The sequence below is a fragment of the Marmota flaviventris genome, chromosome 18, assembly GCF_047511675.1.
Source record: "Marmota flaviventris isolate mMarFla1 chromosome 18, mMarFla1.hap1, whole genome shotgun sequence".
Lineage (NCBI taxonomy): Eukaryota > Metazoa > Chordata > Mammalia > Rodentia > Sciuridae > Marmota > Marmota flaviventris.
In genome coordinates this window covers 9,968,959-9,996,693 of record NC_092515.1, presented here as the reverse complement: position 1 = coordinate 9,996,693, position 27,735 = coordinate 9,968,959, and the positions used below count along the sequence as shown (strand labels likewise).

The 27,735-nt window shown below is 50.9% G+C and overlaps 2 protein-coding genes across 5 annotated transcripts in view; one reads left to right on the top strand and one right to left on the bottom strand.

Moving 5' to 3' along the window:
• Ccdc61 (coiled-coil domain containing 61) overlaps nucleotides 1-23,266 on the top strand; it is an 86,691-nt gene extending 63,425 nt beyond the window's left edge. The window contains exons 1-14 of one of the 4 annotated variants that reach the window (XM_071604798.1): nucleotides 5,706-5,749; nucleotides 11,945-12,103; nucleotides 12,348-12,430; nucleotides 15,413-15,570; nucleotides 16,779-16,940; nucleotides 20,119-20,329; nucleotides 20,421-20,503; nucleotides 21,021-21,190; nucleotides 21,305-21,380; nucleotides 21,748-21,893; nucleotides 21,970-22,048; nucleotides 22,229-22,286; nucleotides 22,756-22,828; nucleotides 22,945-23,266. In XM_071604798.1, coding sequence (XP_071460899.1) covers nucleotides 11,956-12,103; nucleotides 12,348-12,430; nucleotides 15,413-15,570; nucleotides 16,779-16,940; nucleotides 20,119-20,329; nucleotides 20,421-20,503; nucleotides 21,021-21,190; nucleotides 21,305-21,380; nucleotides 21,748-21,893; nucleotides 21,970-22,048; nucleotides 22,229-22,286; nucleotides 22,756-22,828; nucleotides 22,945-23,042 — 1,545 coding nt within the window. In that variant the 5' untranslated portion in view covers nucleotides 5,706-5,749; nucleotides 11,945-11,955 and the 3' untranslated portion in view covers nucleotides 23,043-23,266. Of the gene's footprint in view, nucleotides 1-5,705; nucleotides 5,750-8,817; nucleotides 9,307-11,944; nucleotides 12,104-12,347; nucleotides 12,431-15,412; nucleotides 15,571-16,778; nucleotides 16,941-20,118; nucleotides 20,330-20,420; nucleotides 20,504-21,020; nucleotides 21,191-21,304; nucleotides 21,381-21,747; nucleotides 21,894-21,969; nucleotides 22,049-22,228; nucleotides 22,287-22,755; nucleotides 22,829-22,944 lie in introns of those variants that run through there. The other 3 variants (XM_071604797.1, XM_071604799.1, XM_027945892.2) reach the window with 3 other exon arrangements.
• Nucleotides 23,267-23,783: 517 nt separating this feature from the next.
• On the bottom strand, nucleotides 23,784-26,749 carry Pglyrp1 (peptidoglycan recognition protein 1). The gene is made up of 3 exons (XM_027945955.2): nucleotides 26,406-26,749; nucleotides 24,667-24,788; nucleotides 23,784-24,220 (listed from the first exon to the last, which is right to left on the bottom strand). The coding sequence occupies exons 1-3, from the start codon at nucleotides 26,690-26,692 to the stop codon at nucleotides 24,042-24,044; spliced, it is 588 nt and encodes a 195-aa protein (XP_027801756.2). The 5' UTR covers nucleotides 26,693-26,749; the 3' UTR covers nucleotides 23,784-24,041.
• Between the last annotated feature and the right edge of the window lie 986 nt (nucleotides 26,750-27,735).

Sequence of the window (27,735 nt, the reverse complement as noted above, 5' to 3'; positions counted from 1 at the left end):
CTTTCAGACTTTTGTAATGCACTGCAGTGATAATAACACCGTCCGTCAGGTGCTTGCTGAACGGTAGGCACTGTGCCAAGCACTTTACATGTGTCGACTCGTTTATTCCTCACGGGAACACCAAGAGGATCTGCTGCTGTTACTGCCCCATTTTTCAGATGAGAATACTGACACACGGAGAAGTTGCCTGTCAGAAGCAGAACTGGGATTCAAACGCAGGCTGACAGGCTCATCGCCTCTCAGAGACGGTTCAGGAAAACACCTAGAGCTTACTGAGTGCTCTCTATTATCACAGCTGCAGCAATTAGCTGCAACACAGTGACTCAGAGGGGTTGGGGGCATGTTTGCAGATTGCCTATGCAAATTATATAATGAGTTGAGCTATTGAAACATTTTTGTTATTTTATTTTATTTTTGGTACTGGAGATTGAACTCAGCAGCATTCAACCACTGAGCCACATCCCCAGCCCTATTTTTGTATTTTATTTAGAGACAAGGTCTCACTGAGTTGCTGAGGCTGACTTTAAACTCAGGATCCTCTGTCTCAGTCTTCCGAGGTGCTGGAATTACAGATGTGCACCACCGCACCTGGCATTTTGTTATTGTTGTTGTTGAGACAGTACCTTGCTTTGTAGCCCAGGCTGTGTGCCGCGGGTGGTTTCTCCTGGGTTTAGCACTGTTGGGGAGCTGGAAACTTCTTTACCTAGAACTGCTAACCTCCCAGGTCTGGGGATGGGGCTGGGTGGTGGAGACTTTCCCTGGAATGCATTATGCCCAGGTTGGATTCCCAGGACCTCCATACAAAGGAATGAATGAGTGAGTGAGTGAATTTCAAAGAAACACAATCAAGTCCAAATACAAATGTTTATGGGATGCTGGTTATTGACAACATTTTTTTGTTTTTCTAGTTGAGAGGGTTACCTCTGGATGGTGTCAGAAGGAACATCAAAATGTGTTCAAGAGGACACAAGTCCAACCTTGGAAGAGAAATTCTGTGCGGGATTCGGATGAACAAATTAGAAGGTAATCTGAACTCATGGGCTCCAGCGATCCTCCTGCCTCAGCCTCCTGAGTAGCTGGGACTACAAGTGTGCACCACCACATCCAGCACCATCTGGGACATTTTACAAGCATGATGATGATGATGATGATGATGATGATGATGATGATGATAGCATCTTACATTTTAAAAAAATCAAGGTAGAATGTATAAAACTTGGAAGGGACCTCTTCTGAGCCTGTTGCACTGTCTATAAAGTGACAGGGTTGGACCTCCAGAGTCCAGTTTCCCAGATCCAGGAATTTCTGATTATCACTGCTGCGTTCCTTTCCATCATTTCCGGCTACCATGTACCATTCCCAGCCTTTTTTTTTTTTTTTTTGTGGGCTCCAAACAGTTTGCTGAACTCTGCACTCACTGTGCACCTGCTGAATGCGGCTGGAGAAGAGCTCACAGTGAGAGGGGGCTCACCATGACCTCACACCTGACCTCAGCCTGGGGCTGCCTGGCCCTCACCCCCCCACCATCCTGCAAATGTATTTCACACCTGCGCCTCCGCCTCCTGCCATCCTCCCTCTCACCCTTGACCCCGCTCCCAGTTCCCAGAGAGAGGAGAAGCCATCAGTTGAAAAACCTTCCCAGGTTCTCCCCACACCAGCCTGCATCTGGGGCTATTGTCTGCCTGCTCTGCTGCCAAGTGGGGAGTCACTTGGCCAAGGTGACTGTGTGCACTCGTGTGCCCAGGGACATCTCTCCTGCACCAGCAGTTGTCCCGTTTCCTGGATCATTCTCATTAGCATAAAAACAAATTGTAGCTGGACACGGCAGGTGCAGATCTGTAGTCCCAGTGACTCAGGGGGCTGAGGCAGGAGGATCATGATTTGGAGGCCAGCCTTAGCAATTTAGCAAAGTTCCTATGCAACTTAGCGTGACCTTGTCTCAAAATCAAAAATAAAAAGGGCTGGGGATGTGGCTCAGTGGTTAAGCACCCCTGGGTTCAATCCCTGGTACCAAACAAATAAACAAACAGGTTCTAATATGAGCATGTGTCTTCAGCCCTCTGTGTCTAGCTCTAGCTCCAGTGTCCTGCTGCCCTTTACAACAAAACTCTCAGAAAAGGTGTCTTCTAATGTCTTCCATTCCTCTTCTCCCAATCTCCTGAGACACCTCCAAGCAGGCTTTGGCTCCGCCACTTGGCCAAATCCTCTCTCAATGAGGTTGTCAGTGACCTCCACGTGGCTCAATCCAACCGTCCAATGATCTGCCCTGATATCACATGAGCACTCCCACATCCTAAGGGTCACATGCATCTTGGTTTATTTTCCTCCCTGGCACCCAGGACCCCTTTCTCCTGATTCCCCTCTCCACTCAGTGACTGGTTCTTTGCAATTTTCTCTCTGGTTTCCTCTTCATCCTCAGGGTCTTTAAATACTGGAGGGTTTGAAGGTCTTGGCTTGGTCCTCTTCACTCCTTTGGTGATGAACTCCTGGATTTGTCTGTCTGTCTGCCTGTCTCTCTGTCCATATCCACTCTCTAAGCTGGACCAGACCCATCTGTTCACCTCTTCCCTCCGCGTTCCCACCTGGAAAGCCATCGGGCACCTCCACATGTCCAAAGTCAACCTCCCCATCCCCACGCTCCACCCCCCATTCATCGAACTTCCATATATGGAAACCTCCTCTTGGCAGCTGCTTCTCTGATCAGGAACTTCGGAATCCTTTTTGACTCCTCTCTTTCTTTCTGTCTCCCAACACCCAATCCATCAGCAAATCCTGTCAGCCCTACCTGCAGAATATATGCAGATTCTAACCACTGTCACCACCTCCTCCACGGCTGCCGCCCTCGGAAAAGCCCCCATCATCTCTCATTCGAATTATTCTTTTATCTTTTGCTTAATTTTTCTTATCAAGGGAAAATCCAATAAAATTAACCATTTTGAAGTGTATGATAGCATGTTCACAACGCTGTTCAATTATTACCTCTTATTTAGTACCAAAACGTCATCTTCATCCTAAAGGAGACCTCACACCCATTAACAGTGACTCCCTGCTCCTTCTTCTGGCCAGTGCCTGGCATCACTAATCTATTTTCTGTCTCTCTGGACTTGTCTATTCTGAATCATAGACTATATCACACTTTGGGTCCGGTTTCTTTCACTTAGCATAGTGTCTTCATCCATGCTACAGTGTGTATCAGTTTTCATTCCTTTTTATGGCTGAATACTATTCCATTGTAGGGATATACCACATTGTGTTTATTTATTCACAGACTCTTAGGTTGTTTCCACAATTTAGCCATTGTAAATAGTGTTGCCATGAACACTCATACACAAATAATTATTTGAACATCTGTTTTCAATTTTCTTGGGGATAGATCTAGAAGTGGAGTTGCTGGGTTACAAGATCATTCTCTGCTGGTCATTCATTTACTTCCTTTAGATCTCTGCTCTCAGTCAGCTTCTCTGAGTCACCTTCCCCAATCATCCTGTCCTCTTTGCTTTGTTTTCTTTGTAGCACTTACCACCTGACATTTATTTATTGTTTTTATTTGTCTCCCTATTACTAGGGATGGACTTTTTCTGTTTGTTCACTAAGCATGCATTTCCACCACCCAGAAAGTGCCTGGAACATAGCAGGTGCCAAGAAATGTTTGATGAATAAATGAATCAAAATCCAACTACAGACGAAGAAAGGAAATTTCACAGGAGAGCCGTGACTTGTGAGACATCCCACAACTGGTCAGAGAAGGGTCTAGATCCTAATCTGCATTTCTCTGACAGCAGAGATCAAGGTTTTAACTGGTCTATTTTGTGAACTTTATATCTTGGATACGTAATAACCCTAAATGTTAGATTTTTAACGATATTCAATTTACAAGCTAGAAAACTCATACCTAGAGAGGGAAAAGGGCTCCATGACCAGTTGGTGGCAATATCAGGACTGGTATTATGCTTTTCTCTGACACTAGTCCCTGGCACATAGTAAATACTCAATAAATGCATGATTACTGCATTTAGGGGTAGCTTTATAGTAAAGCTTATCCAAGTTTCAGGGCACCTGATTTGTATAGACCTTTCCTACAGTCTGATGTTCTTGTAAAATTTGCAAAGGGGAAGTATTTAAAGTTCAATTGGTTAAGACCACTGTCTTTCCCCAGGAATACTTCCCCTTGGTTGTGCATCCTTTTGCCATGAATGGTGTTGGAATAGCCTTGGGCAGTTATTTGAATTATGTAGCTCATTCTGGTGTAGGAATGGCTTCTAAGAATGCTTCAATAACGTATTAGGAGTCAGGCATGTGGCCCATGCCTGTAATCCCTGCAATTTGGGAGGCTGAGGCAGGAGGATTGCAAGTTCAAGGCCAGCCTCAGCTATTTACAAAGACGTCCTCTCAAAATTTATTAAAAAAAAAAAAAAGAGGGTGGGAGGGTGTGGGGAGGAATATGAGGATGTTTCTCAATGGCAGAATGCCCTGGGTTCAATGTTTAGTACCATTTAGAAAACAAACACGAGGTGCCGAGCCAGTGTCTAGTGTGGCATGAATGTGTCCCTTCGTGGCTTACCTAGAAGCTCTTGTGTAAGAGAAGTGAGTCAAGAATTGAAATGATTGAGCCAGAAGCTAGTCTGTGAAAACATTTTCTAAACTATGTAGCTAACATATGAATGAAACTTTATGAAAGTTTTCCAAAAAATTCAGATGAGATCACCAATACTGATTTGTGAAGCTGGGATTTTTTCTAAATTATAATGAATAATAACAAAAGCTCCATCAGCCAAGTAAGAGGCAATTAATTTTTCTCTTTCCACTGTACATAAGGATATTATGAAGTGTGTATGCAGCTCAAAAATTAGAAAACATGTCTTAGAGGTGCGTCAGGCAGTAAGTTAACAAAAACGTTACATTACCCTTTGGGATTTTGCAATGTTTGTGCTATTTCTCAGCTCTCTTTAATTTGTTATTATTTCACATTGTAAGTTAATTTTCATATTCCTATCCAGTTTGTGATTTTGTATTCTTTTAAAGAGGGCCCACCCCCTCAATTATATGAGCTGAATCCTCCCTCTTGATGACTCACGGGCTTGAAATAGGGGTCACAAGCTCTGCGGTCCGGGATAGTAGCTATACCTCTCTGAGCCTGTTACCTTGGTGGTTAAATGGAGGTCATAATAGTGCTGCTTTGCCGGGTTGTTATAAACTTTAAATAAGCCAAGGCCTGCAAAGTGGTTAGTGCATGCCTGGGATGTACTAACCACTTTGAGCGATCAGAAGCAACAACCCATCTGGACGCTAGAAACCCTCTCGCAGCTTCCGGACCGCGGCCAAGACCTTCCAGTGCGCATGCACAAGCGACTCTACAAGTCCTCCCCTTCTGGTGGGCGAGGCCTACCCAGCCACAGGCGTGGTGGGCGGAACCAAGAGGCTACTTCCGGGATCCTCCCTCGACCCTACTTCAGGGAACAACCCTTTTATATGATTGGCAGTAGCATTAACCAGTAGTGATTAGGGATGAGACAGACGGTGGGGGTTCTCCCAAAACTCATTTAGGAACACCTTTTCGAAGTTAACCAATCATAAGCTTTGAGTGGGAGGGTTCTCTTCTGGGGCGGGACAGAGTGATTGATGCCTTTATTGACTAATGGAAATTTGATTGCGGGTAAGCTAGGACCAATCAGAAGTGAGAGGGCCGGATCCTGGGGCGGGGCCTGTGCTTCGGCAGTTGAACCGCTCGCGAGGAGGGGTGTCCGCGGAGGTGAGAGGCGGCGGGCGCGGCGGGTGCGCGGACTGGGGCGGCGATCTCGCGGGGGAGGGGTTCTCTGGGGAGAGGGGACTGCGGCGGGCAGCTGACCCGGCAGTGTGGGAATCGGCAGGGGGTGCCCTTTAACCCGGGTAGGCTGTTGAATGAGGGGTTGTGGGGCAGAGGTTAGTAGGTGAGTCGGGGGTGGGTGTTGCATAGGAGGGTCTTTAAAGGGGAGATTTTAATGCAGGAGACGGCAGATGGTGGGATTTAGAGATCCCCTTGTAATACAGCGTTGCGATTTAATGAGAGGTTTGAAGGCAGAGCATTATTCCAGCGCGGGGTGGATGGGCGGGCGGACCGGTTCCCTGTGGTGGGTTAGAAACTTTGGGTGGAGGGCTTGCGAAGAAACAACGTTGAGGGAGAGGGAACCTCCAGGGATCTGAGTATGCTTTGTGACATGTGAAGCATATCACATGTAGCGTTTACTATGTTGTATTAACTTATTTTCCCCGATTGTTCTGGGGATGGAATCCAGGGGTTGCACGCTCTAGGTAAGTGCTCTATCACTGAGCTGCACCGAACCCCTGCATGAACTCTTACACTTCCTAACAAGCCCTCCCAGTGGTTAAGATTGAGTTCTGGCGTCTGGTTGCTGGAGTTTGAATCTTGGGTTTTGCTGCTGACCCTGAACCCTGACCCTGATTTTGGCAAGTTGTTTAGTTTCATCATCCTGAGAAGGACCTGTCTCCTCACCTAGTAGCCTCACTCTCTTTACCCAGTGATAACTCCCAGCTGTCTTTTTTCCAGTCTGGACCTTTGCCCTGGACTCCAGGGCCCACTGTGCTGTACTTGAAGGTATAGCTTACATCCAGACTGGAACTTGGCCCAAACAAACTTGTTGTTTATCCCCTTCAGCCTCCAAACCCAGCTGATGTCACCTTTGAAGTTGCCTGTCACTCCTCCCTTTTCTCTCACCCACATACACGGTCCACCCATCATTGTAGTCTGGATGGGATTCAACCAGTTCACTGGCACCTTTGCTGCCCCTGTGGTGCAAGCCATCTTTGGCTTTCCCTGCTCTGTTGCGTGGCATCCTCACTGGGCTCCCTGCATCTGTCCTTGACCCCCAAAGTCAAGGGATCCTGTTGAAACAAATGTCAGATCATGTCATTCCTGTTCAGGGCCCCTCTGGCTCACACTTCATTCAGCAAAAGTCCCCACCAGATCTCTAAGCAATCCAGCTTCCTCCTCCACCCTCCCCTCAATTCCCACCATTCCCAGATCCCCTGCCCCATTACTGCAGCCACCCTGGCTTCCTTACTAACCTTTGGACATAGCAAATACATTGCCACCTCAGGGCCTTTGTGCTTGCCATCCCCTCCATCTGGATCAGGCTCCTGCCCCATGTCTACATGGCTTCCCCCTCCCCTCTTTCAGGTCTCTATTTAGATGTCAACCTCATAGACAAGCCCTGCTGACCACTCAAGCTAAGAAAGCTCCTGTCACTTCCTGGCCTTATACCGGGCTTTGTTTTTCTCCATAACACTAACCACCGTGGGATAGCGATAATTTGTCTATGTCCATTGGGCTTCTCAGACCTGCTCACTAGAGTGTTTGGCTCTGGGTGGCCCCTGGAAGAGCATGTAGGTGTGTGAACAGTGTTACTTCTGTGATGCCACCATTAGCACCCTTCCTCTGGTCTCCCTGGGTATGGGGCAGGTTGCTGAACTTCTGTTTGGTGGTGGGAGTGGGGTAAAAAACTGGGCATATCGGGTGCCTGAGGGCAGAGAGTCTTAACAACTTAAGTGTCTGAAGGAGCTTATAGGAAATGCAGATTCCTGGGCCCACCCTAGAGATTGTGCTTCTGCAGGTGGGGACCAGGCCCAGGAGCCTGCATTTCCATAGGGGCCTAAGGTCATGCTGATGCTCCACAGTCCTCAGCTCCTTTGGAGAAATGCTGTGAGTCCTGTTCAGAACCTGGGTTGGAGAAGGCTGCTTCATTCTACATCAAGCTCCTTCTCTTAGGCTGATCCCCTGCTGGGCAGGGCCAGGACTGGGGTGGTGGGATACTGGTTATCAGGACAGCCCCTGACTTAACCTGGGAGTCGGGAGGGCTTCCACATGAGAGGGCCTTGGAACTGAGACCAGGCGAGTGATTGGGAGTGAGCTGAGGGGAGAAGACCTGGGCTGTATCCACAGTGCCTCTGACCTGTTCCCTGGCATCTCCCATCAAATTGACAAGCATTCCCTAATCTATGCCATGCCAGGGTACTGATAATGTAAGATTAATCAAAATGACACTCTGGTCTGTCAATCAGTGGATCATATTGGTAACATCCAGTGTCAGGCACCTGACACACCCTGAATGCATTAACAAACTTAATCTCCACAATCCAGTGAGACAGGAGTGCTTATCTCCCTGTGTTGATGGGGAAAGGCCCAGAGATGTCAAGTGCCTTGCTTAAGATTACACTGGGTAAGGGAGGAGCTGGGATCTGAACCCAGGAATCCCCAGCCTGCAGCAAGTACCATCCTTATACACGAGGCCACATTTAGGTTAGGGCTGAGACAGGAGCAGAGTTATGGGAGGAAAGGGCAGGTGGTCAGGGAAGGGCAGCTGGACAATGAGTAGGGTATGAATGCTGCCTCGCTGTGGAGTCGAAAGCAAGCCTCAGCTTTATCCTCTAAAATGGGGATGGTTATAAAACCTGCCAGAGAATTAAGGGAGTCCCAGGGTTATAAGCATGCTTGGTCCTTATCAAAACACATTTGAAGGACAGTACAAGTGGAGTATGGACACCCTGGGAGGCACTGGGGGCTGTGGGGTGCACTAAAGGACTTTTGTTTTTATATATTCCAGGGGGCAGTGGAAGGTTTTGTGTTTGGGGAAGTGCAGGGGTGAAGGGGAAGGGAATTCAGAATAGGGGAGAGGGGTGTCATCCAGGCCAGGCCACAGATGTGTGAGGGATGGGGGGTACGCTGCATTGGAGAAGCCAGTGAGTTCACAGGCTGGGCTGGGATGTGTGGTGGTCACAGGGGCTGCAGAGGGTGGGCCAACAGCCATGGAGGGAGGGGCGGCTGCCCGGGGTTGGGGTTTGCCCATGTTTGGTGTGGGGAGTAGTGGTGTGGATTTGTCTTTGGGGAGCCAGTGAGAAGGGCTCGCAGCTCCTACCCTGGGTGAGAGCTGTGAAGTCTGCCAGCCGGGTAGTGCAGTTGGGGAGGAGGAGCCAGGAGCGGTGATGTAACACTGGAAAGGAGAAGGGGTCACCTTAGTGAAGGGAGGGCTGGGGACTGGGAAATCGAGTGTGCAGTGAGCTGGAGGTTTGATGTCATGAACCCTGAACACTGGGGTCAGGAGTGTGGGCCAGAATGGGGTGCTGGGGTGCCCACACACGTGCAGGGTTGGGGGGTGACGTCATGAGTTGGTGAGGGCGGGGCCTGGAACGCGCTGCTGGGATGCAGGGTCAGGAGGCTGAGGCAGAGAAGAGGAGCTGGGAGAACCTTGGGACTGGAATGAAATCAACAATCAGGATGGGCCACTGGTCACACAGCGAAGATGGAAGCTGCAGGTAGAGGGATAGGGTGGGGCTGGAGAATCCCATAAGTGGGGGCGGGGGTGTTCTGGGAAGGCTCTCCGAAGGGAAGAGAGGTGGGAAATGTGTGTGCAGTGGAGAGGGGGCTTTATATACAATTTGGGAGGAATCCAGGGGAAATATGGGACGATAGAATACAGGCTAAAAGTGGGGTTACCTTGAATAAATATGCGGGCAGAATCCTGGCGAAATGATTTTTTTTTGGGGAGGGAGAATTCTGGTGGGATATGTGGGGAACCCTAGGAAGATGGGGGGACTGGTGTAGGGAGAAGCAGTGTGACAGTTTCCCCCACCCCCCAATCAGTGAGAGATGGATGCAAATAGGAGACTTTGGAGGGGAGAGGGGACTGGTTTCTGGGGAACAGCACAAGGGGAGAGGGCTGGGACATGGAGGGAGCGAGATTCTGCAGAGAGAAGGGGAAGCCGAGCTAGAATCCGGTGGCCATCTAGGGAGTGAGGGTGGAGCTGGCAGAAGTGTGAGATGTTTGTCATCAGCCGCTAAGGACACTTTTGCTTCCCAGAAGAGATGGGCAGTGGGGAGGCACGTGTGTGGTGTAGGGGCGAGTTGGATTCAGGCAGATTGTTCCGAGGCTGAATGGCTGGGACCGAGGTGACTGGATGGGAGCTAAGGACATCAGACAGTTGAGCACGGAGAGGGGCCGCTGCTGTCGCGGGGTGAGGATGGGGGGCTTATGTGGTGGAGTGGGGAAAGGAGGGCAGGGCCGGGTTGGCGGTAGGGATGGCGTGTGGCGGACCCCTTCCTCTCAGGTGCCACGAGTGGGGGCGGTGATGCTGCGTGGCTTCTTAGGTGTTCCGCGGCTTCCTCCAACGCCTTAGTAACCTCCGGTGCCTTGGTAACGGGGATGGCGCGCCCGCTGATTGGCTGGTGGAGTCTGAGGGGCGGGGTCTGTGGGCGGGGCCTGAGGGCGGGGTCCTGTACTCCCGGTGGGGTGGGGCCTGCGCTGCCAGGCACGGTATTAAGGGTCAGAAAATGAGGAATCTGTTGAAATGTGCAGCGATCTGCTTGCAGGGAAATCAGGGATTTTTAGTTCAATACCTGAATCTCCAGAAAATAAAAGCACAATATCTGGATTCTGAGCTTTCTGGGGAAAGAGACTCCCAGATATCATGAGCCTTTACAAAAAGCACTAGAGACCCTTCCCCCAAATAAAGTTAAGAGCTCAGATCTAGAGACAGAGAGGTGTTTTTTAGGACCCCTGGGGTTCAGGCAGTTGTCCTTGGACCTCTGGGATAGGGGATCAATGGATGGGCCTAGGGTGTGGTATTCTGGGAGCCCCAGAAACAACAATAAGATAATAACAGCAAGATGATGGCAGGGTTAGTATGCATGGAATGTGTGCTATGTGTCAGTCGCTGCTGAATTTTGCCAAAGATTTCAACACACTTCACTCATTTAATCCTCACACCAGTCCAAGGAGGCGGTGCTGCTAGCCAGCTGTAGGCTTGCCTGTGTGATCATCATCTGGCCACCTGTGACATCTCAGATCTCATCATTCAGCCCCCTCCCCTGTTCGTTCTCTTGCAGACTGCCAGCTTCCCTGCTGAACAGACCAGGAACATTTCACAGGGGCCTTTCCCTCTGCCTGGACAGTGATAGCCGTCTCCCTCCCTCCCTCCTTTCCTTCCCTTGGCCTTTGCTCAGAGAGGCCTCTCCTGGCCATCTTAGCTACAGAGCAGCCCCTTCCCCATCATTGGCCCCATTCTCCACCATTGGCATGTTTATATACCTGACTGCCCCACTGGGCATGGATACAGCCTGGTTTCTTATCACATCCCCATCATCCAGGATGCCACTTGCTTCATGGCTGGGATTCTGACTCATGGAGAGAGTAATTAACTTGCTCATGAGCAGGTGGGACCTGGATGGGAACTCAGGCAGCCCAGGCCCCCATTCTGAACCACCCCTAGGACTCCCGGGTGGAGGGCAGAGGCCTGGGAGTCTCCTCCAGCTAGCTCTTTGTTGACCTAACATAAGAGTAGTAGCTCTGTTGGCTAGGAGAAGGCATTTACGCTTATAATAGACTAATTAATAAAATCAATTATTAAATCGGTGTTAATATTTTCAGTATATCATATATAACATATGGAAGTGGCTATTCCTTGGATGTGATAACATTTTCTCCATACATTTTCTGGCCTTCTCACCTGTTCAGGTCTCTGCTCAATTGTCACCTACTCTGAGTGGCCTTCTCTGACCTGCCCAACCCCAATATTTCCCTCTCCAGTTTAATTTTTCTCCACAAATGTTTGCCGAATTAATGAATAAGTAATAATCAGTAGTACTGGTCCTGACTGACCTACCTATGGGTGTCACCCACTCTTGCTAGCCAGCCTGTGTTGGGCACAGTAGTGTGGGGACAGAGTTCTTGGAGCTTTTATGTATGTTGTTGAGTTGAATCCTCATGCTAACTCTGTGAGGTAGGGGGCACAGTTACACTCATTTTCCAGATGAGGAAACTGAGGCTCAGAGAGAAGTGAACTCATTTTCCCAAGGTGCAGCTGGTAAGTGGTGAACCCAGGATAGGAATGGTCTTCAGCTCAAAAGTCTGGCCTCTCAGCCCCTCTGGGTCTCTTGTCTCATCCCTCTCTCCAGTGACCCTGGCCATGGACCAGCCCGCTGGCCTTCAGGTGGACTACGTCTTCCGGGGTGTGGAGCATGCTGTGCGGGTGGTGGTTTCTGGGCAGGTGCTGGAGCTGGAGGTGGAGGACCGGATGACAGCCGACCAGTGGCGTGGCGAGTTCGATGCCAGCTGTGAGTGTGCCTCCCTTGGGTGGGCTCGCTTCCCATTCCCTAGGGCCAGCTTTCCCTAAAAGATGAGGTTCCCCCTAGTTCTGCCTGCCTGCCTCTTCTATCTGACCAGAGCTCCCAAGGTGGGGAGGTCTCATGCCCTAGGCCAGAGGCACCCAAGCTGGGTAGAGTCTGAGGGCTAGGATGTATTACCCTTGGGTTGGGCAAGTGGTCAGATATCAAGAGGGACTTTTTTCCCCCCACCCAGTCATTGAAGATTTGACTCATAAGACAGGGAACTTCAAACAGTTCAACATCTTCTGTAACATGCTGGAGTCGGCCCTCACCCAGGTAGGGACCAGGCATTGAGGGTTAGGGGTTGGTTCTGGGGTAGAGGCCCATGTGATGTTTATGTGACCCTTTGTCTCCTTCATTGAAGGGATTGGGCTTTTTCTTTCTCAATTTAAGTGGATTTTCTGATTCTAAGTATAGTTATGTAGAAAATTCAGATTACAGAAATATAAAGAAGAAAACCATTCTGCTACTAGTATGCACCTTTGTTAATATTTCTGGTGAAAGTTGCCCCAGCCATTTCTTCATTTCTTTCCCCTTCCCCCACCTCTGTGTTGGCAGATCTGTAATTGACAATGAGTGGATATATTTTCCAAGGTATTCTACAACCAACTTTTTTTTTTTTTTGGTACTGTGGATCGAACCCAGAGACACTTAATTACTGAGCCATATCCCCAGCCCTTTTTTTTTATATTTTATTAGAGACAGGGTCTCACTGAGTTGCTTAGGGCCTCATTAAGTTGCTGAGGTTGGCTTTGAACTCACGATCCTTCTGCCCGAGCTGCTGGGATCACAGGCATGTGCCACCATGCCTGGCTTACAACCAACCTTTAAAAGATTCAACAATATTTCATAGGAATTTAGTCCCATCAGAGAGTTTAATAGTCTGTTCATTTCGTTTGCTGAGCATCTACAGGGTGCCCGGCACTGTCGCAGGCACTGGAGGTAGAGCAGTGAACCCGGGAGACCAGGTCTCTGCTGCTGACATTCTAGTGGGAGAGACAGACAGTTGAAAAAAATTTATAATGTCAAGTAGTTAAAAGTATTAATGGGAGAACAAAAGCAGGTTATAACTTAGGATACAGAGGGTACTTAGATATTTTTAAAAATTATGAACCATATTGTTTCTCTGATTACAGATAAAATATGCCCTCATAAAACTGTGAAGATATTTGAGCATGACTCAGAGTCCTTTATAATTCCCTTTTTATTCTCCGTCCAGACTGTAACATTTTTCTTTGAATTCAGACTTACTATTGCCACTTCCTAGATGGGAACTCAGCCAGTCACTTCCCCCTCAATGCCTATAAACTGGGAATAATAGTAGTTCCCATTTCATAATATTGTGAAGATGATGAGTTACTATATGTAAAATGTTGGCTAATCATAACAGGTATACAGATACAGTTTTTTATTATTATCAACTTTTGAATTTATCATCCTTGTTAGTGGTTGCTTAATATTGTACGCATGCATCATGATGTATATAACCCAGTGGTTCTCAAACTGTTTGATCTTATGACTCCTTTATACTCTTAAAAACTGTGGAGGACACCAAAGAGCTTTTGTTTATATAGATTCTATCTATCAATATTTATTTACCATATTAGGAATTAAAACAAATTTAAAGGAGTTTATGAGTTCATTTAGAAATAGCAATAGCAAACCTTTATGTTAACCTAAATATCATTTTAATGAAAAATACATTTTCTAAAAGAAAAATTACATTTTTGCAAATCTGTTTAATGTCTGGCTTCATGATAGAAAATTCTGGATTCTCACATGCTCCTGTATTTAGTCTTTTGTGCTATGTTTTGGTTGAAGAATATATAGAAAAATCCTGCCTTACACAGGTACATAGTTAGAAAAGGTAGTATTTTAATAGCTTTTTCAAATAGTTGTGATTATTCATCTTTGTTAACACTAAAACTGGACAAGTGTAGTTTCTTGAAGGTTAGTTGCAGTGTGGAATCTGAAATCTCATCAGCGAACTTATATTGTTGCTTTAAAAAGATTCAGACCTGTTAATTGAGGCTGGGGCTGGAGCTCAGGAGCAGAGTGCTCAAGCAGCATGTGCAAGGCCCTGGTTTGGTTTCCAGCACTGCAGAATAAAGAAAACCCAAACCTAAGGCCCTCTTCCCCCAGCAAACGCGAGGCTGCATCTTGTACTCTGCGTGGCTTTTTAAGTGAGTTTGTAATATCACACATTGGTCATTTGGAAAATATTGCTTCATTGAGTTACACAGACCTTTCAAATGTTGACCCATTTTATGATCGAAAGCCAGGAGTGACATTTAGTAACATCCCCACTGATCTCACAGGCTGAGTCTTGAAACAGGGAAAAGCCCTCAAGCATAGTGCAAGGGCAAATTTTCCAAAATTCTAATTCGAATTCCAAGTGCAAAGCTTGAAGTTTATCATTGGCAACCAACTCAGATACTGTTTTCCTTGCAGACAGGCTCACTGTGTTCATTTTGGAAAAAATGCCTGCCAAGTGCCCAGCTCTGAAGAACCATAGTTTTGTCTGTCAGTTCCTTCAAGTAAAAATACTATTCCATGAAAAAGTGGCTTATTTGGTTTGAAACGTGGTTGCACAAGGGCTTTCCACAGGCCACTGTCAGGGCTTGGATATGCAGCAGGGGCACCTGGTGGCTCCTGCCCGATTTCTTGTACAGAAGAGTGAAGAGACGGGCACTTGGAGGTCTTGGGTCAACAAATGGAGCAGTTTCACTGCTTCCACATGAACGTTTCTGTTTCACCTCTTGTGTTGAATTTGTTGGTTTGCTTGCTGATTTCTTCTTCCTCATCCCAGCCCGATGAGGCTGCCTGGCATGGAGAAGCTGGGGACCACTGGTGCAGCTGGTTTGATTTCGCCAAGGCGGCAGCAGTTTCCCAAAGCCACCCTTGCCTTTGCATCATTAGCGTGAATATCAACCCAGAAGAAATAGAAAGCACACCAAGTCTTTGCATCATTATGAAAATAGTTTTGGCTTCATGGGCTCCCGAGAGGGCCCCCAGGTCCTGCAGACAACACGTAGAGAGCCACAGACCTAAGCCACCCCCGAGCATGAAGGTTCTTTGTAGCTTCTTTCGCCAGTCCTGTCCTGTGCGCATGCCCAGATCAGCATGCCCAGATCCTGTCCCGCAGCCTCAGCGCAGGGTAGTCCAGCTGCCCGGGGCGAGGTGGTCCTGGGAGTGTGGGTGTGTGCTCTGGGGTGGCCCTGCCAGCCCTGGGGCAGCTTCTTCCTTCCTCTCCAATAGAGCAGTGAATCGGTCACCCTAGACCTTCTGACCTACACAGACCTGGAGTCCCTGCGGAACCGCAAGCTGGGGGGGCGCCCGAGCACCTTGGCCCCTAGATCGAACCAGCTCAACTCCAAGCGCTACCTGATCCTTATCTATTCTGTGGAGTTTGACAGGTGGGCACAGGGGGCCGGCTCCAGGCCCGGGCTGGTGGGCAGGGCTGGGGGAAGAACCCCTTGGAGCCTGGATCATGCGGGGGTGTTATTTATGCTTTGCCTTCGGAGTCTTGGGTGTGGGGTTTACATTATTTATTATTGTGTTTGGCTACAAGTAGCCGAATAACCATTACTAGTGTTTGTTTATTTATTTCAAGATACTGAGGATTGAACCCAGGGTTGCTATACCACTGCCTACTTCTGTAGCCCTTCTAATTTAATTTTGAGGCAAGATCTCTCTAAGTTGCTGAGGCTGGCTTCAAACTTGCCATCCTCCTGCCTCAGCCTCCCACATCACTGGGATTACAGGCATACACCATTGTGCTTGGCTCCATTGCCAGTGCTTTCAACAAGCAACAGTTTATCACATAACAAAATGTCTAGATGACTGCCAATCAACAGTTCCATTATAAACTCAGGCTGTTTTTGTTTTATTTTTTCCTTTGTCATACTTAAGATATTGGCATTTTGACTTCATATTTATCTCTTACAGTCACAAAATAGCTGCTGTATCTCCAGGCATTACGTCTGTATTAAAGCAGGTAGAAAAGGGACAGCGCTGAGTTTGCTAATTGAATTTGCTGGTTTATCAGGAAAACAAAAATATGGCCACAAGACTCCTAACAGATTTCTCATAATATTTGGCCATTTGTAGAGGATTGCTGGGAAAGCGAGTGTATGGCTTTGTAGCCGTTCTGACAGGGAGAAGGGAACTGGGAATGATTCTGGAGTAGCTGAGGGCAGCGTCTGCCCCTCTTGGTAATGGCTGCTGGATGTTCTAGTGGGAAGGGGCCAGTCCTCTGTGAATTGTAGACGGCGGGGCAGTTAACCAACCTGCAGTCCTTTTCCTCAGCCAAGGGGTGACCAGCTCAGGCAACCGGAACCTCTCACTGTGGAGTCTGAATTAGGACTGTGCTTGGCTGGTCACATGTCCTCTCTGCCAGCAGTGTGCAACACGAAATTGCCTGAGACTGCTCCAGGGCCTAGTCCCTGAGGTCTCAGAAGTGCGTGGAAGAGGCCCCTAGGGGTGGCTGGTACAAGGGGCCTGGGCAGGGCAGGGCAGGGCATGGGGCGTGGGTTGTGTTTTGACTCTGGCTCTCAGAACCTGGTTTCACCCTCAGGCAGCTGCTCAGCCTCTGAGATGCCCTGGTTCTAATCCCCCTCTTCAGGATTCACTACCCGCTGCCCCTTCCGTACCAGGGCAAGCCAGACCCTGTGGTCCTGCAGGGCATCATCCGCTCACTGAAGGAGGAGCTGGGCCGCCTCCGAGGGCTGGACGGCCAGGATGCTCGGGACTCTCGGGAGACTGAGATCTGGCACCTGCGGGAGCAGTGAGTCTGGGAGGGGTGGGCGGCCAGGGCTGGGGGTGGGGGGCAGGGGCCTCCGTGCCATCCCTCATCCACCCTGTTCATTCTGAGCTCTCCTGTGTGCCTGCCTTGTGCTGGGTGGTGCTCGGGACACAGCGGTGACCACGACAATCTGGCCTTTCCCTCTTGGACTTCCAGCCAGTGAGGGAGACAGAAATGTCTGTGGACACTGAAGGCTCAGAGTAGGTGGGGCTGGTCCTGAGGGGGTCCTCATCCTCCCTGTTGGCAGAGGAAGTGGCAGGTGTGCAGGCAGGCCGAGAGTCACTTAAGTCCACCTTCAGCAGGTGTCTCTGGCCCCTCCCTGCCCCTCATGTGGTGCCCAGCCCAGCGCAAGTGAATGCTAATCACATGGCCACCCAGGCTGTCTCCCGAAGCAGAGATGGGGTGAAGAGGGGTGGGACAGGGCCTGACCGGCTTTGGGGCGGGTTAGGAGGAGTTGGGCAAGAGTGTTCTAGACAAAGGGAACAGCGCGTGCAGTCCTGGTGCTGGTGGAAACATGATGTAATAATAATAATAATAATAGTACCAGAGACTATGCTTACTGAGCATTTACCTGCATGCCAGGGACCCTGTTCAATGCTTTGTGGGGAATTAATTTTATTCTCAAAGCTGCCCTATGAGGTAGACAGGTGGGCACTGCTGTCGTCCTCATTTTATAGAGTCCCAGAGAAGTTAGGGGACTTTCCCCAGGTCACACAGTGAGTGATACAGCCAAGCTAGACCTCAGACCCAGGCAGCCAGTGCCAAGCCCCTCCTCCCTGCTGGTGTGCCCTGTTGACAGCAGGACTGAGCGCCAAGTGCTCACAGAGCAGATTGGTCCTCTCTTTTGCCAGGAATGGGAACTTATGGGGCTGGGAGACATGTGGCCGTGCACAGCTGGATGGGCAGGGAGGAAAGCCACAGTGGGGAGGCCAGGGTGGGACGCAGGAGAAGCTTCACGGATCAGTTCTTTCCTGCGTAGGGTTGTGTGCACATGCACTTTCCAGAATGGCCACAAGGTGGCGCCCCAGCCTTTTGGATGGCAAAGGGGAACTTCAACATTTTGCCAAAAATGTGGTTATCTGAATGTTTTATCTTCCTAATTGATTTTAGTTTTCAGTCAGAGTGAGAACAACTGAGTTAATGTGTAGCTTTGACAGATATTGATGATTGTTGGCTGGATTGATTTTTCACTACAAGGATCATAAGTGGTGATCTAATTCCATAGTTCTTTCTGCTTTTGTTAGCTTCAGGTTTTCAATAAAGAAAAACATTCTCTCATTTGGTTTCCCCCAGGTACATTTTTTACAGGAAAGGCATGATTAATGCTTAACTCTTTCTTTTATTTAACTTTCATCAGAATAATGTATTGGTTCCTTATCATTCACCATGGAGATCAGTGACTTTTGTTCTTGTATCATTATAAACTCTGTGAACTTCAACTTAATTGATCTTGTGTTGGTTTCCTATGGCTTCTGTGACAAAGTTCCACAAAATTGGTGGCTTTAAAACACCAAAATTTGTTGTCTCCCAGTTCTGGAGGCCAGAGTTCTGAAACCACTTTCACTGGACTGAGGTCAAGGCATCGGCAGGGCTGGGCTCCCTCCAGAGACGCTGGGGGACTCTGTTGCCTCTTCCAACTTCTGGTGTCTGCTGACATTCTTTGACTTATGACCACCTCACTCCAGTCTCTGCCTGTGGTCACACTGTCCTTTCCTCTTCTGTGTCTCATTTCTCTGATTCTGAATCAGGATACTTGGGATTACATTTAGGGCCCACCCTGATAAGCCAGGAAAATCTCATCTCAAGATCCTTAATTTATCAGACCCATAAGTGCCTTGTTGCCATATCAGCTAAGAGTCACAGATTCCAGGGAAAAGGACGGGGATATCTTTTTTTCTCAGGGAGGGGGACACTATTTAGCCTGCCACAGATTCATTCATTGCATTTATTCTTTTTTAAATGTTTTTTTAAGATGTTGAGAGACCTTTATTTCATTCATTTACTTATATGAGGTGCTGAGAATCGAACCCAGTGCCTCACACATGCTAGGCAAGTGAGCCACAACCACTGAGCCACAACCTCAGCCTTGCATTTATTCTTTGTGATGTAGATAATGTCTTGTCTTTGGCCAGTAGGAACCCTTCATGTTGAAATGACCCAGGAGTTTGAGGCCAGCTTGGGTAACAGAGCTTGTAACTCTTTATATACAATATTTTCATAGTCCTAGAGTCAGAGTGAAAAAGGGGTTTCCATTCAGAGAGGTCCAGTTTCTATCCCTGTTCTTCCTCCTTTTTCCACGGGTAATCAATCCTCCTCCCCCTGCTTTTTTTTTTTTTTTTATGGTGCTGGGGATTGAACCCAGGGCCCCACACTTGCTAGGTAAGTACTTTTATCACGGCTACATCTCCAGTCAGTCCTTCCCCATTTTAAAGCTTTTTAGTTATTCTATTCTGAAAATATGAACATACCTATAATTTATAATTACGTTCTTTTATAAAAAGGGACTTGGAACCCACTCTTCTGTGCTGATTTACAATGTATCCTGGTGACCACCTGGGGGCAGAAGACAGGTCCTCCTCATCCATTCCTTTCCACAGTTGTTGGCACTCTGCCTGGAAGTACCACAGAAATTCAGCTAGTTCTGTTGATGGGCATTTTGGTTATTTCTACTCTTTCACATCAAAGAGCCTTATGTATATGTCATTTCCTCAAAGAGGCATTTTGATCACGTAGTGACCTGGTCAGATTTGCATTTCATAAAATCCGCTGGTGAGAGGCTGCAGGAAGACCTGGCTGGGAAGGTCCTGGAGGCCAGAGTAAGGACTCAGGGCCAGGCTTTCATGGTGTAGAGATGGCCAGACGGATGAAATCTTTAAAAATCAGAACGCAAACGCCGTGTCCCCCACCCCTCACGGGTGTGTGTGTGTGTGTGAGAGATGGGGTCGTGCCCGTCTCATGGGATGAATGAGGGTGATGTGACTGTGTCCCTTCCCCCGCGGAGATAACCACCTTAACCACTCCCCCCGGGGGGCAGCTGGGACTGATGGGATCCCGTTCCCACTTGGTGGGGAGGTGAAAGGTTTGGCCATGCCCAGCCCCGGTGGAGAAGCAGGATTGGAGGGGCCGTGCGCCTTCAGTCCTCGCCACCTGCTCCCCGTAGGGTGTCTCGCCTGGCATCTGAGAAGCGGGAGCTGGAAGCACAGCTGGGCCGGTCTCGTGAGGAGGCGCTGGCCGGGCGGGCGGCGCGCCAGGAGGCAGAGGCGCTGCGCGGGCTGGTGCGCGGCCTGGAGCTAGAGCTGCGGCAGGAGCGCGGCCTGGGTCACAGGGGAGCCGGCCGCCGCAGCCAGGACTGCCGCCGCCTGGCTAAGGAGGTGAGGGGGCCGGGTGGCCGGCGGGTATGGCCCGCAGGGCGCGGACGCTGGCCTCATCCTGGACCACGCCGCTCCCCTCCACTTCCTGCAGCTGGAGGAGGTGAAGGCGTCGGAGCGGAGCCTGAGATCCCGGCTGAAGACGCTGAACTGCGAGCTGGCCTTGTACAAAAGGGGGTGAGGGACCTCGGCCAGGGGAGGGCGGGGCCGGGAGGGGGTGGAGTCCGAGGCAGGTGGGAGAGGATAGGCGGAGCCTGGCGGTGGGCGTGGCTTGTCGGGTAGGAGGGTCCTAAACGTGGGGCTTAGGGAGGGATTCGTAATACTAGTGGAAATGGTGGGCGGGGCCTGTGGGGAGATGGGCAGGACTTGAGGGGAAGGGCCAAGGTATTGTGCGGAGCGACCAGGTGTGGCTCATCTGTGGGATCAGGAAGATAGTGCCAGCATTTATGGGGGTGGGTGGAAGAAAATTGGGAAGGGTTTTCAGGGGTCTGTGGGAGGCCTGGGAAAAAGAGTCGTGAATGTTATGTAGGGAAGTGACAGGCGTCTGTGGGGTTGGGAGAGGCGGAGCGCGGCGGAGAGTGCCCGGTGGGTCAGCGTGAACTTGCAGGAATTGGTGGGGATAGGCCTGGGGATTCAGAGAAAGGCTGGGGTTGTCTTGTCCTGCGGAAACTAATAGCCCATCGTGTGCTCTCAGGAGGCGGTCTTCACCCGCGGTGCCTCCCCCAGCCCGGGAAGGCCGGGCTTCATCGTCCCGGGAGCGCTCCACGTCTCGTGGCCGCGCCGCCGCCCGTTCCTCATCCCGGGAGAGCGGCCATGGGATCCGAGGTCGAGGCCGACCTGCCCGCCCCTCGCCTTCGCCCACAGGTCTCTCTCCACCCATCCTGCCCTGCCCTGCCCTGCCTTGGGGGGAGGCGGAACAGACTACCGTTGTGAGAGCCTGATTCAGCCTCCTCTCCCCACTTGCCCACACTGGCATAGGTGGTCGTGTGACCCGTTTCGACCCCACGGCCTTTGTGAAAGCAAAGGAGAAGAAGCAGAAAGAGATCAGGATGAAGTTAGTGCGCATTCTCTCTCTTCCCTGCCCTTATTCCCCTCCGGTACTGGTTCCCTAACCTGTGCTTACTCTCTTGCCACTGGTGTCCCCGCCTCCTATCAGCCTCTGTCTCCTGTCACCTGCAGCATGTCTCCTCTTCCCCTTTTCCGTTCCCACTTCTCACCTGACCCCACCTCCTCTCCTGACCCCTTACTGAACTGCTTACTTGTTCCCTCCCCCACCCCCAACTTGGTCTGGGTTCCCGCATCTTTTTCCTCTCCTAGGACAAGTTACCTCTGGTGGATCATCGGCTCTGGCAGCGACTCCCTTCCTGCATTAGTTGGGCGCACAGCGGGGCGTCTCCTTTTCGTTTTTTTTTTTTTTTCAGGCAACAGCAGCAGCAGCGGAACCGATTGGGTAGTGGAGGGAGCGGGGATGGCCCTTCCATCTCATGGTCTCGTCAGACCCGGCCCCCAGCTGCCGTGACTGGCCGTGGGGACTCAGCTAACCGCTCCCGGAACCGCAGCTCCTCGGGTAACGGGCTTGGAGCTGGGGGCAGGCGGGGCGGGGCTGGCGATTGCAGGGGACTCACACCTGCCTCTCGCTCTAGTGGACAGTTTCCGCAGCCGCTGCTCCTCTGCCAGCTCCTGCAGCGAGTTCGAAGATTTCTCTGAGTCACTCTCCAGAGGGTAAAACTTGGATCCTGGTAGGATCATCTCGAAAGGGTGTTTGGGGAGACTGGAAACCTTCTTTTGCAGGGAAATTGGGTGATGGAGGCTGGGGGGTGGTGGTTCTTAAAACTTCAAAGGCGGAGCAGGTGGGCTGTAGCAAGGACTCCACGTTGGTCCTTGATTACCTTCCTCTCTCAGCCTTCGCTGCGGCCGTGGGAAACCACCCAGCCCTACACCGTGGAGTGCGTCCAATATGGTGAGTGTCTCTCCCAGGCCTTGGAGTAGGAGAGGTGATTAGCATTAAGCTCCTGGCAGCCAGCTGTCCCAGTTTCCCATGATTCCCTCCTTGGGATCAGGTTGCAGAGGTGACTCTGAAAGGCCTCTAAAAACAGGGTGTTTTGCCACTGTGGGATTGGAGAGAAATAGTGGGGGACACAGGATCTAGGTCCAAATTGCCAGGTCTTCACACCTGGCTCTTTCTACCTGAATGATTGGAAATACTCATTACTTATCTCTGGGTTGCACTTTCTTAATCAAGGATGGTTCCCTTAAAGGGTCCTTGTGATGACACAGGAGGATATTTTGGTGCCCAGTAGGTGTCAGCCCTTATTTCCCCTGAGGTCCTTGGTTTTAGAAATTCCAGTGGAATTGGGGTTGGGGTGGGGGCAAGAACAGAGGGAAGGTGCCTGATCCCCTTTGTTGCTTTCTTGTTTTCCCATCACCAGAAGTGCACCTCTCAGGAACACAGTAATCATCGGAGACACCTGGCAAATTCAGGGGGCTGGGTCCCCATCAAAGGTGAGTGCACCAGCCCCAGATCCTGCAGGGAAGGGACTGAGGGCAGCGCATGGGCCCTGAGCTCCCTCTGGCTGCAGGCCCTTCATAGCCCCCCATACCCATGCCTGCTCTCACAGAGTACAGCTCCGACCACCAGGCGGCTGATATGGCTGAAATAGATGCCCGCCTGAAGGCCTTGCAAGAATACATGAATCGACTGGACACCCGGTCATGACCATGGAGAGGTGGTACTGCCCCTCCACCACCATTCACCAGTGGGTATGGTGTGGGGTAGGGCCAGGGTGGCCTTCCAGCCCCACCCAGGCTCCACCCCTCCAGGTGCTCCTGAGGTCTTAGGTTTGTGAAGCCCTGACCCCACCCACTCTCCAGGCAGTGCATGCTGGGAGATAGGGTATGTGTGTTTTGTAAATAAACTTGTTTGTCCTTGGGACCCCTCAACTTATGACTGAAGGGTGGGGGTGGAGTGAAGAGAAAGGGGAGGGGGTGTGTAATTGGGATCTGTGGGTATTTCTGGACATGTCTGGAGGCAGATGGGGGCTCAAGCTCAGGAAGAACTTCTACCTTCTCTCAAGCAATGCAAGGGGAGACCTGAGGAGTGGGAGCAAGCCATCCAGCTCCAAAGGAGTTCAAGCAGGATGTTCTGCACAGGATGTCTTTGGTGGTGTGGTGGGGAAGGGGTGTCTTGCAGCATGGTCCACTGCCTGGGAAGCCCCCTGAGCTGCTGGTGGTGACATCTGAACCTACTTGGTGCTGATTCCTGGGCTCTGACCTGAGACCTCTGGGTTCTGAGCTGTGATGTTGCTTCCGAGCTGGGATCTCCGGGGTCTTGGTTCAGGGTCGGGGCCTCTGGGTTCTGAGCACCATCAAGGGCAGAGTGCTGGGAGGAAGGGTGATGCTGGGACCTCGTGGGAGGGAGGAGCAGGGCATGTGGGGGGGGGCCAGTTCAGGAACACAGTTGGAGTTGCATTTATTTATTTATATATGTGGAGGTACTGGGGATTGAACCTAGGGGTGTTCTCCCACTGAGCTATATCCCCAGGCCTTTTTATTTTATTTTGAGACAGGATCTCATTAAGTTGCCCAGGCTGGTCTTGAACTTGTGATCCTCCTGCCTCAGCCTCTCAAGCTGCATCTTTATTGGAGGAGGAGGAGGCAGGGGTTTTCCCAGCTCTTGGGGAGAGAGGCATGGGGCAGGGGGCTGACAAGCAGGGCCTCACTCGCGGTAGTGTGGCCAGTTCTGGATGATTGCATAGAGCTGGTCACCTGGAGAGAGTGTCTGCTGCACATCCCGGTGTCCTTTGATCTCATAGTCAGGTCTCAGGGCTCCTGTAGCCACACCGCAGGCCATCAGACTCTGGGCTGCCCGGATGGCCCGTGGTGGGGGCACCCGCTCTGGAGGGATAGATGCAGAAGTTAGTCTGGGGCTTCCTTGAAGGACAGAAGTAGTATAGTATGAGGTAGGGTGAATGGGGCCCTCTCTGGCCTGTTTGCTCCTTCATGAAAGGAGATAGTAATGGCAGCTACTTTATGGAAAACCCAAGGAACATCCCTAGAAGCCTTAGCAAGCACTGGCTGCCCTAATCATTATTGCTTATTCTCCCTCCTCTGTGTTCTGCCCATGCTGATAGCCAGCACCCACATCTGGACTGGGTGTATAGATCAGCTACTCCTCCTTCCCACCCTGCGGCTCCCACCATTACTCAAGGAGTAGATGAGGCTCAGGAAATGGAATCCTTTACCCGAGGTCACAGATCTTGTAAGTGGCAGAACCTCTCAGCCACCTTCCACCTGCTGCCCCATGCCCTGAGCCCATGCCAGCCTTCTGGACAGTGACTCACCCATGTAGTTGCCCATGAAGGTGATGCCAATGGAAATGGGGTTCCAGGTGGGGCCTGTGTGTTCTCCCTTGATGTTCCAGCCGCGGCCCTCATATACGAGCCCATCTTCTCCAATCAGAAAGCTGCGTGGGGGGGTCAGACTTGATGAGGAGGAAGGGCTTCCCTCCTTCATTCATCCCACCCTGTTCCTGCCACAGCACGTGCAATTTCCAGTACCCCCTCCTCATTCTCTAGTTTTCCACAAGAACAATCACTGTGGCCCCTGCCACATGCCAAGCACAGCTCTGTGTGTACCTTTTTTTTTTTTTTAAATTCCCATACAATCCATGGGTCACTGCCACCCCACATTATAAAGAGATTTGGGGGAGTGGGCGCTCCTGTCCAAGGTCACAGTCAGGCAGAGCCAGAGTTTTGCTCGGGTCTCCAGGATGCCCATCCTCATGGTCTTATTCCTTGTTCTTCCTGCCTGCCTTTTGGATTTGTTGAACCCTTACTTTGCTGAACCCTCACAAGACCACCCTCTGAGGTGTCTTTGCCACATTAAGCTGAAGAGCAAAGACTCAGAAAGCCACATGATTTTCACAGGGTCCTGCCCCTATAGGCACTTGCCCCTCGGAATCAGGGGCTCAAGGGTTGGGATCACATCTGCTTCTTTGGGGTTTCCAATCCTGGCAGCAGATCCTAAAGATTCACTCATTGAACACGTCTTGACTGAGCAAGTCTGACCGGCACCAGGGAATTCACTGGAAGGTCACACCTTGGAACTGCATTATCTTCGGACTCAGCTCTCTGGGTCACAGAGTCACTGAGGATACACAGAATGTTGGAACTTCTGAATCCAACTCCTGGATCTGCCCCTTATGAAGCCAGCTCACAGAATCTGCCTTTACAGAGACTAGAAATACTCTAATGATGCTGGCTGTGGGGACTGGCCCGTGATGGTTCTGTCACGGGCTCTGTGTGTTTATTGCCTGGATGCATCCAATTTCCCCCTCCCCTCCGTGGTTCCCTCTCAGAGTAAAAACCAAAATCCTCATTGGCCCACCAGGCCCCTTCCAGTGTCCCGCCATTCTGCCATTCAGGTGTGATCTGCCCACTGGGCTTCAAAGCATTTGCCCCTGTTCCCCCTGCAGCTTCCCTCAGCCCCCCATCCCAGAGCCATCCTCTCAGGTCCTTTCCTCCAGCCAGCCTTCTGAAGGCGCCTCTGGGGAGTCTGGCTCCAGCTTCTGCACAAGACAGACACACAGTAGGTGCTTAATGTTCATAAGGCATGGGTTTTGGGCTCTTTCGATATGCTAAGTGCTTCCCGTGCATTTGGCCTAAGCCCAGTTCACTACAGAGAGGGGGGCTGAAGGGGAGAGGACCTGTCCTGGCTGGGGAGGGATCTGCTGGGTCTCAGGCAGCACTAAGCCCAGCCTGGCCTTACACTCCAGCCTCCTGACAAGGCGCCAGCCATTGTGAAGGGATTCCTTGGAGGAGGTGGAGAGGATCTCTGGTGCATGAGACAGTCTGTCTGCCCCCTCCTCTGGGCATCAGAGCCGGGACCTGAGGTCCTCAGAGCATCTGCTGCTGTCTGCACCTACCTGTCCAGTCCTGGGTGGTGACCCTGGGAGAAACCACAATCCCCGAGAGCTCAGCCAGGTGGCTCCAGGACCAGATCTATAACCAGGTCCACCGGCTCACGACTGCACCCCTGTCCCCTACGGTCCCAGTTCAGCCTTGCCTCCCTCCGCACTCACTTGTACGCCACGTCGCACCAGCGCCTCGTGCTCGCGTGGTAGTGCTGTACATTCTGGGCCTGCTGCCGGCAGGAGGCCGGGGTGTCGCAGTTGCTGCCCGCAGTGTGCGATATCACCACGTAGCGCACTGGCTGTCTCAGGGGCTGGGAGCACTCCGACGGCCGGGCCCCCCACTCACTCCTGGGCACGATGGGGCCGCAGCAGGCTGGGGTTTCTTTATTTTGAGCTGCTCCTAGTCCGAAGAGGGCGAAGAGGGCCCAGGCGAGCAGCGCGCAGGGGCGGGACATGGCGGGCAGGGCGCGCAGAGCGGGCTAGGACCTGGCAGCGGGCGGGCCACCTTTATCTGCTGGAGCACAGCAGCTGGGAAGTGCTTGCCTCACACCCCTGCAGGACTTCCTGGGTCAATCACGCGGGACCCCGGTTTCCAACTTCCTCCTTTGGTAGGGCCCCACAGGATGCGGTGTGGTCGGGCGGTGAATCTGGGTCAGGTGGGGATGGGCGCAGAGCCCTGGGCGCTTCGCTAGGGGCGGGTATTGGATAACTTACCAGGAACTTGCACAGGAGGGAGAGGGCCCAGGGCCTTGGCACATCTCTTCCTTCCTGCAGGGACTGAGCTAACAAAGGTTCCCATTTAAAAAAATGCTTTTCACAGGCCCAAAGGCGCATTTAACCCTTGCAGCCATCCAAAGAGGTGAGTAATGGTCACAGCTGAATAAAATGAGGTTGGAAGAGGGACAATTAACAAAACATATAGGCAGGCCCTAGAGCCCAGTGGTCCCGAACTAGAATTCAGGACCAAGCTGCCCACCTTGGAATTCTGGGCACTTTCTGGTGTGTGAGCTCTGGCAAATGATGTAATCTTTCAGTGTTTCAGTTTCCCCGTCTGCAATGCGGGGATGATAAGGTGAGGGTCTCAGCGCAGAGGGTTGGGGAGGAATTAAATGGGTTGAGCAGAATAGGGCTCTTGGATGTCTGGCACACAGTGACACATAAACATCACTGGGACCCAGACTCAGGTCTGCCCTTGGTAGTAAGCACCATGCCTTTCATGGGTGCCACTGGGAGCTCCATCCTGGAGAGGAGTCAACTGAATCCAGAAAGCAGCAGTCGCTTGCCTTGGCCTCTGAGTGGCTTCAGATCTCCTGTGGGGCAGAGGGCTTTCCCCAGACTCCTGCCCTGCCCGCATCTCCTTTCCCAGGCCTTCCCTGGAGCACATGGAGAACTCGGGGCAGACTATCTGGCTTCCTCTTCCTGTTTTCCTTCCACTTTAGTGAATCTTTAAAAAGTGCCCTCTGTAATCACAGCAACTTGGGGGGGCTGAGGCAATTAT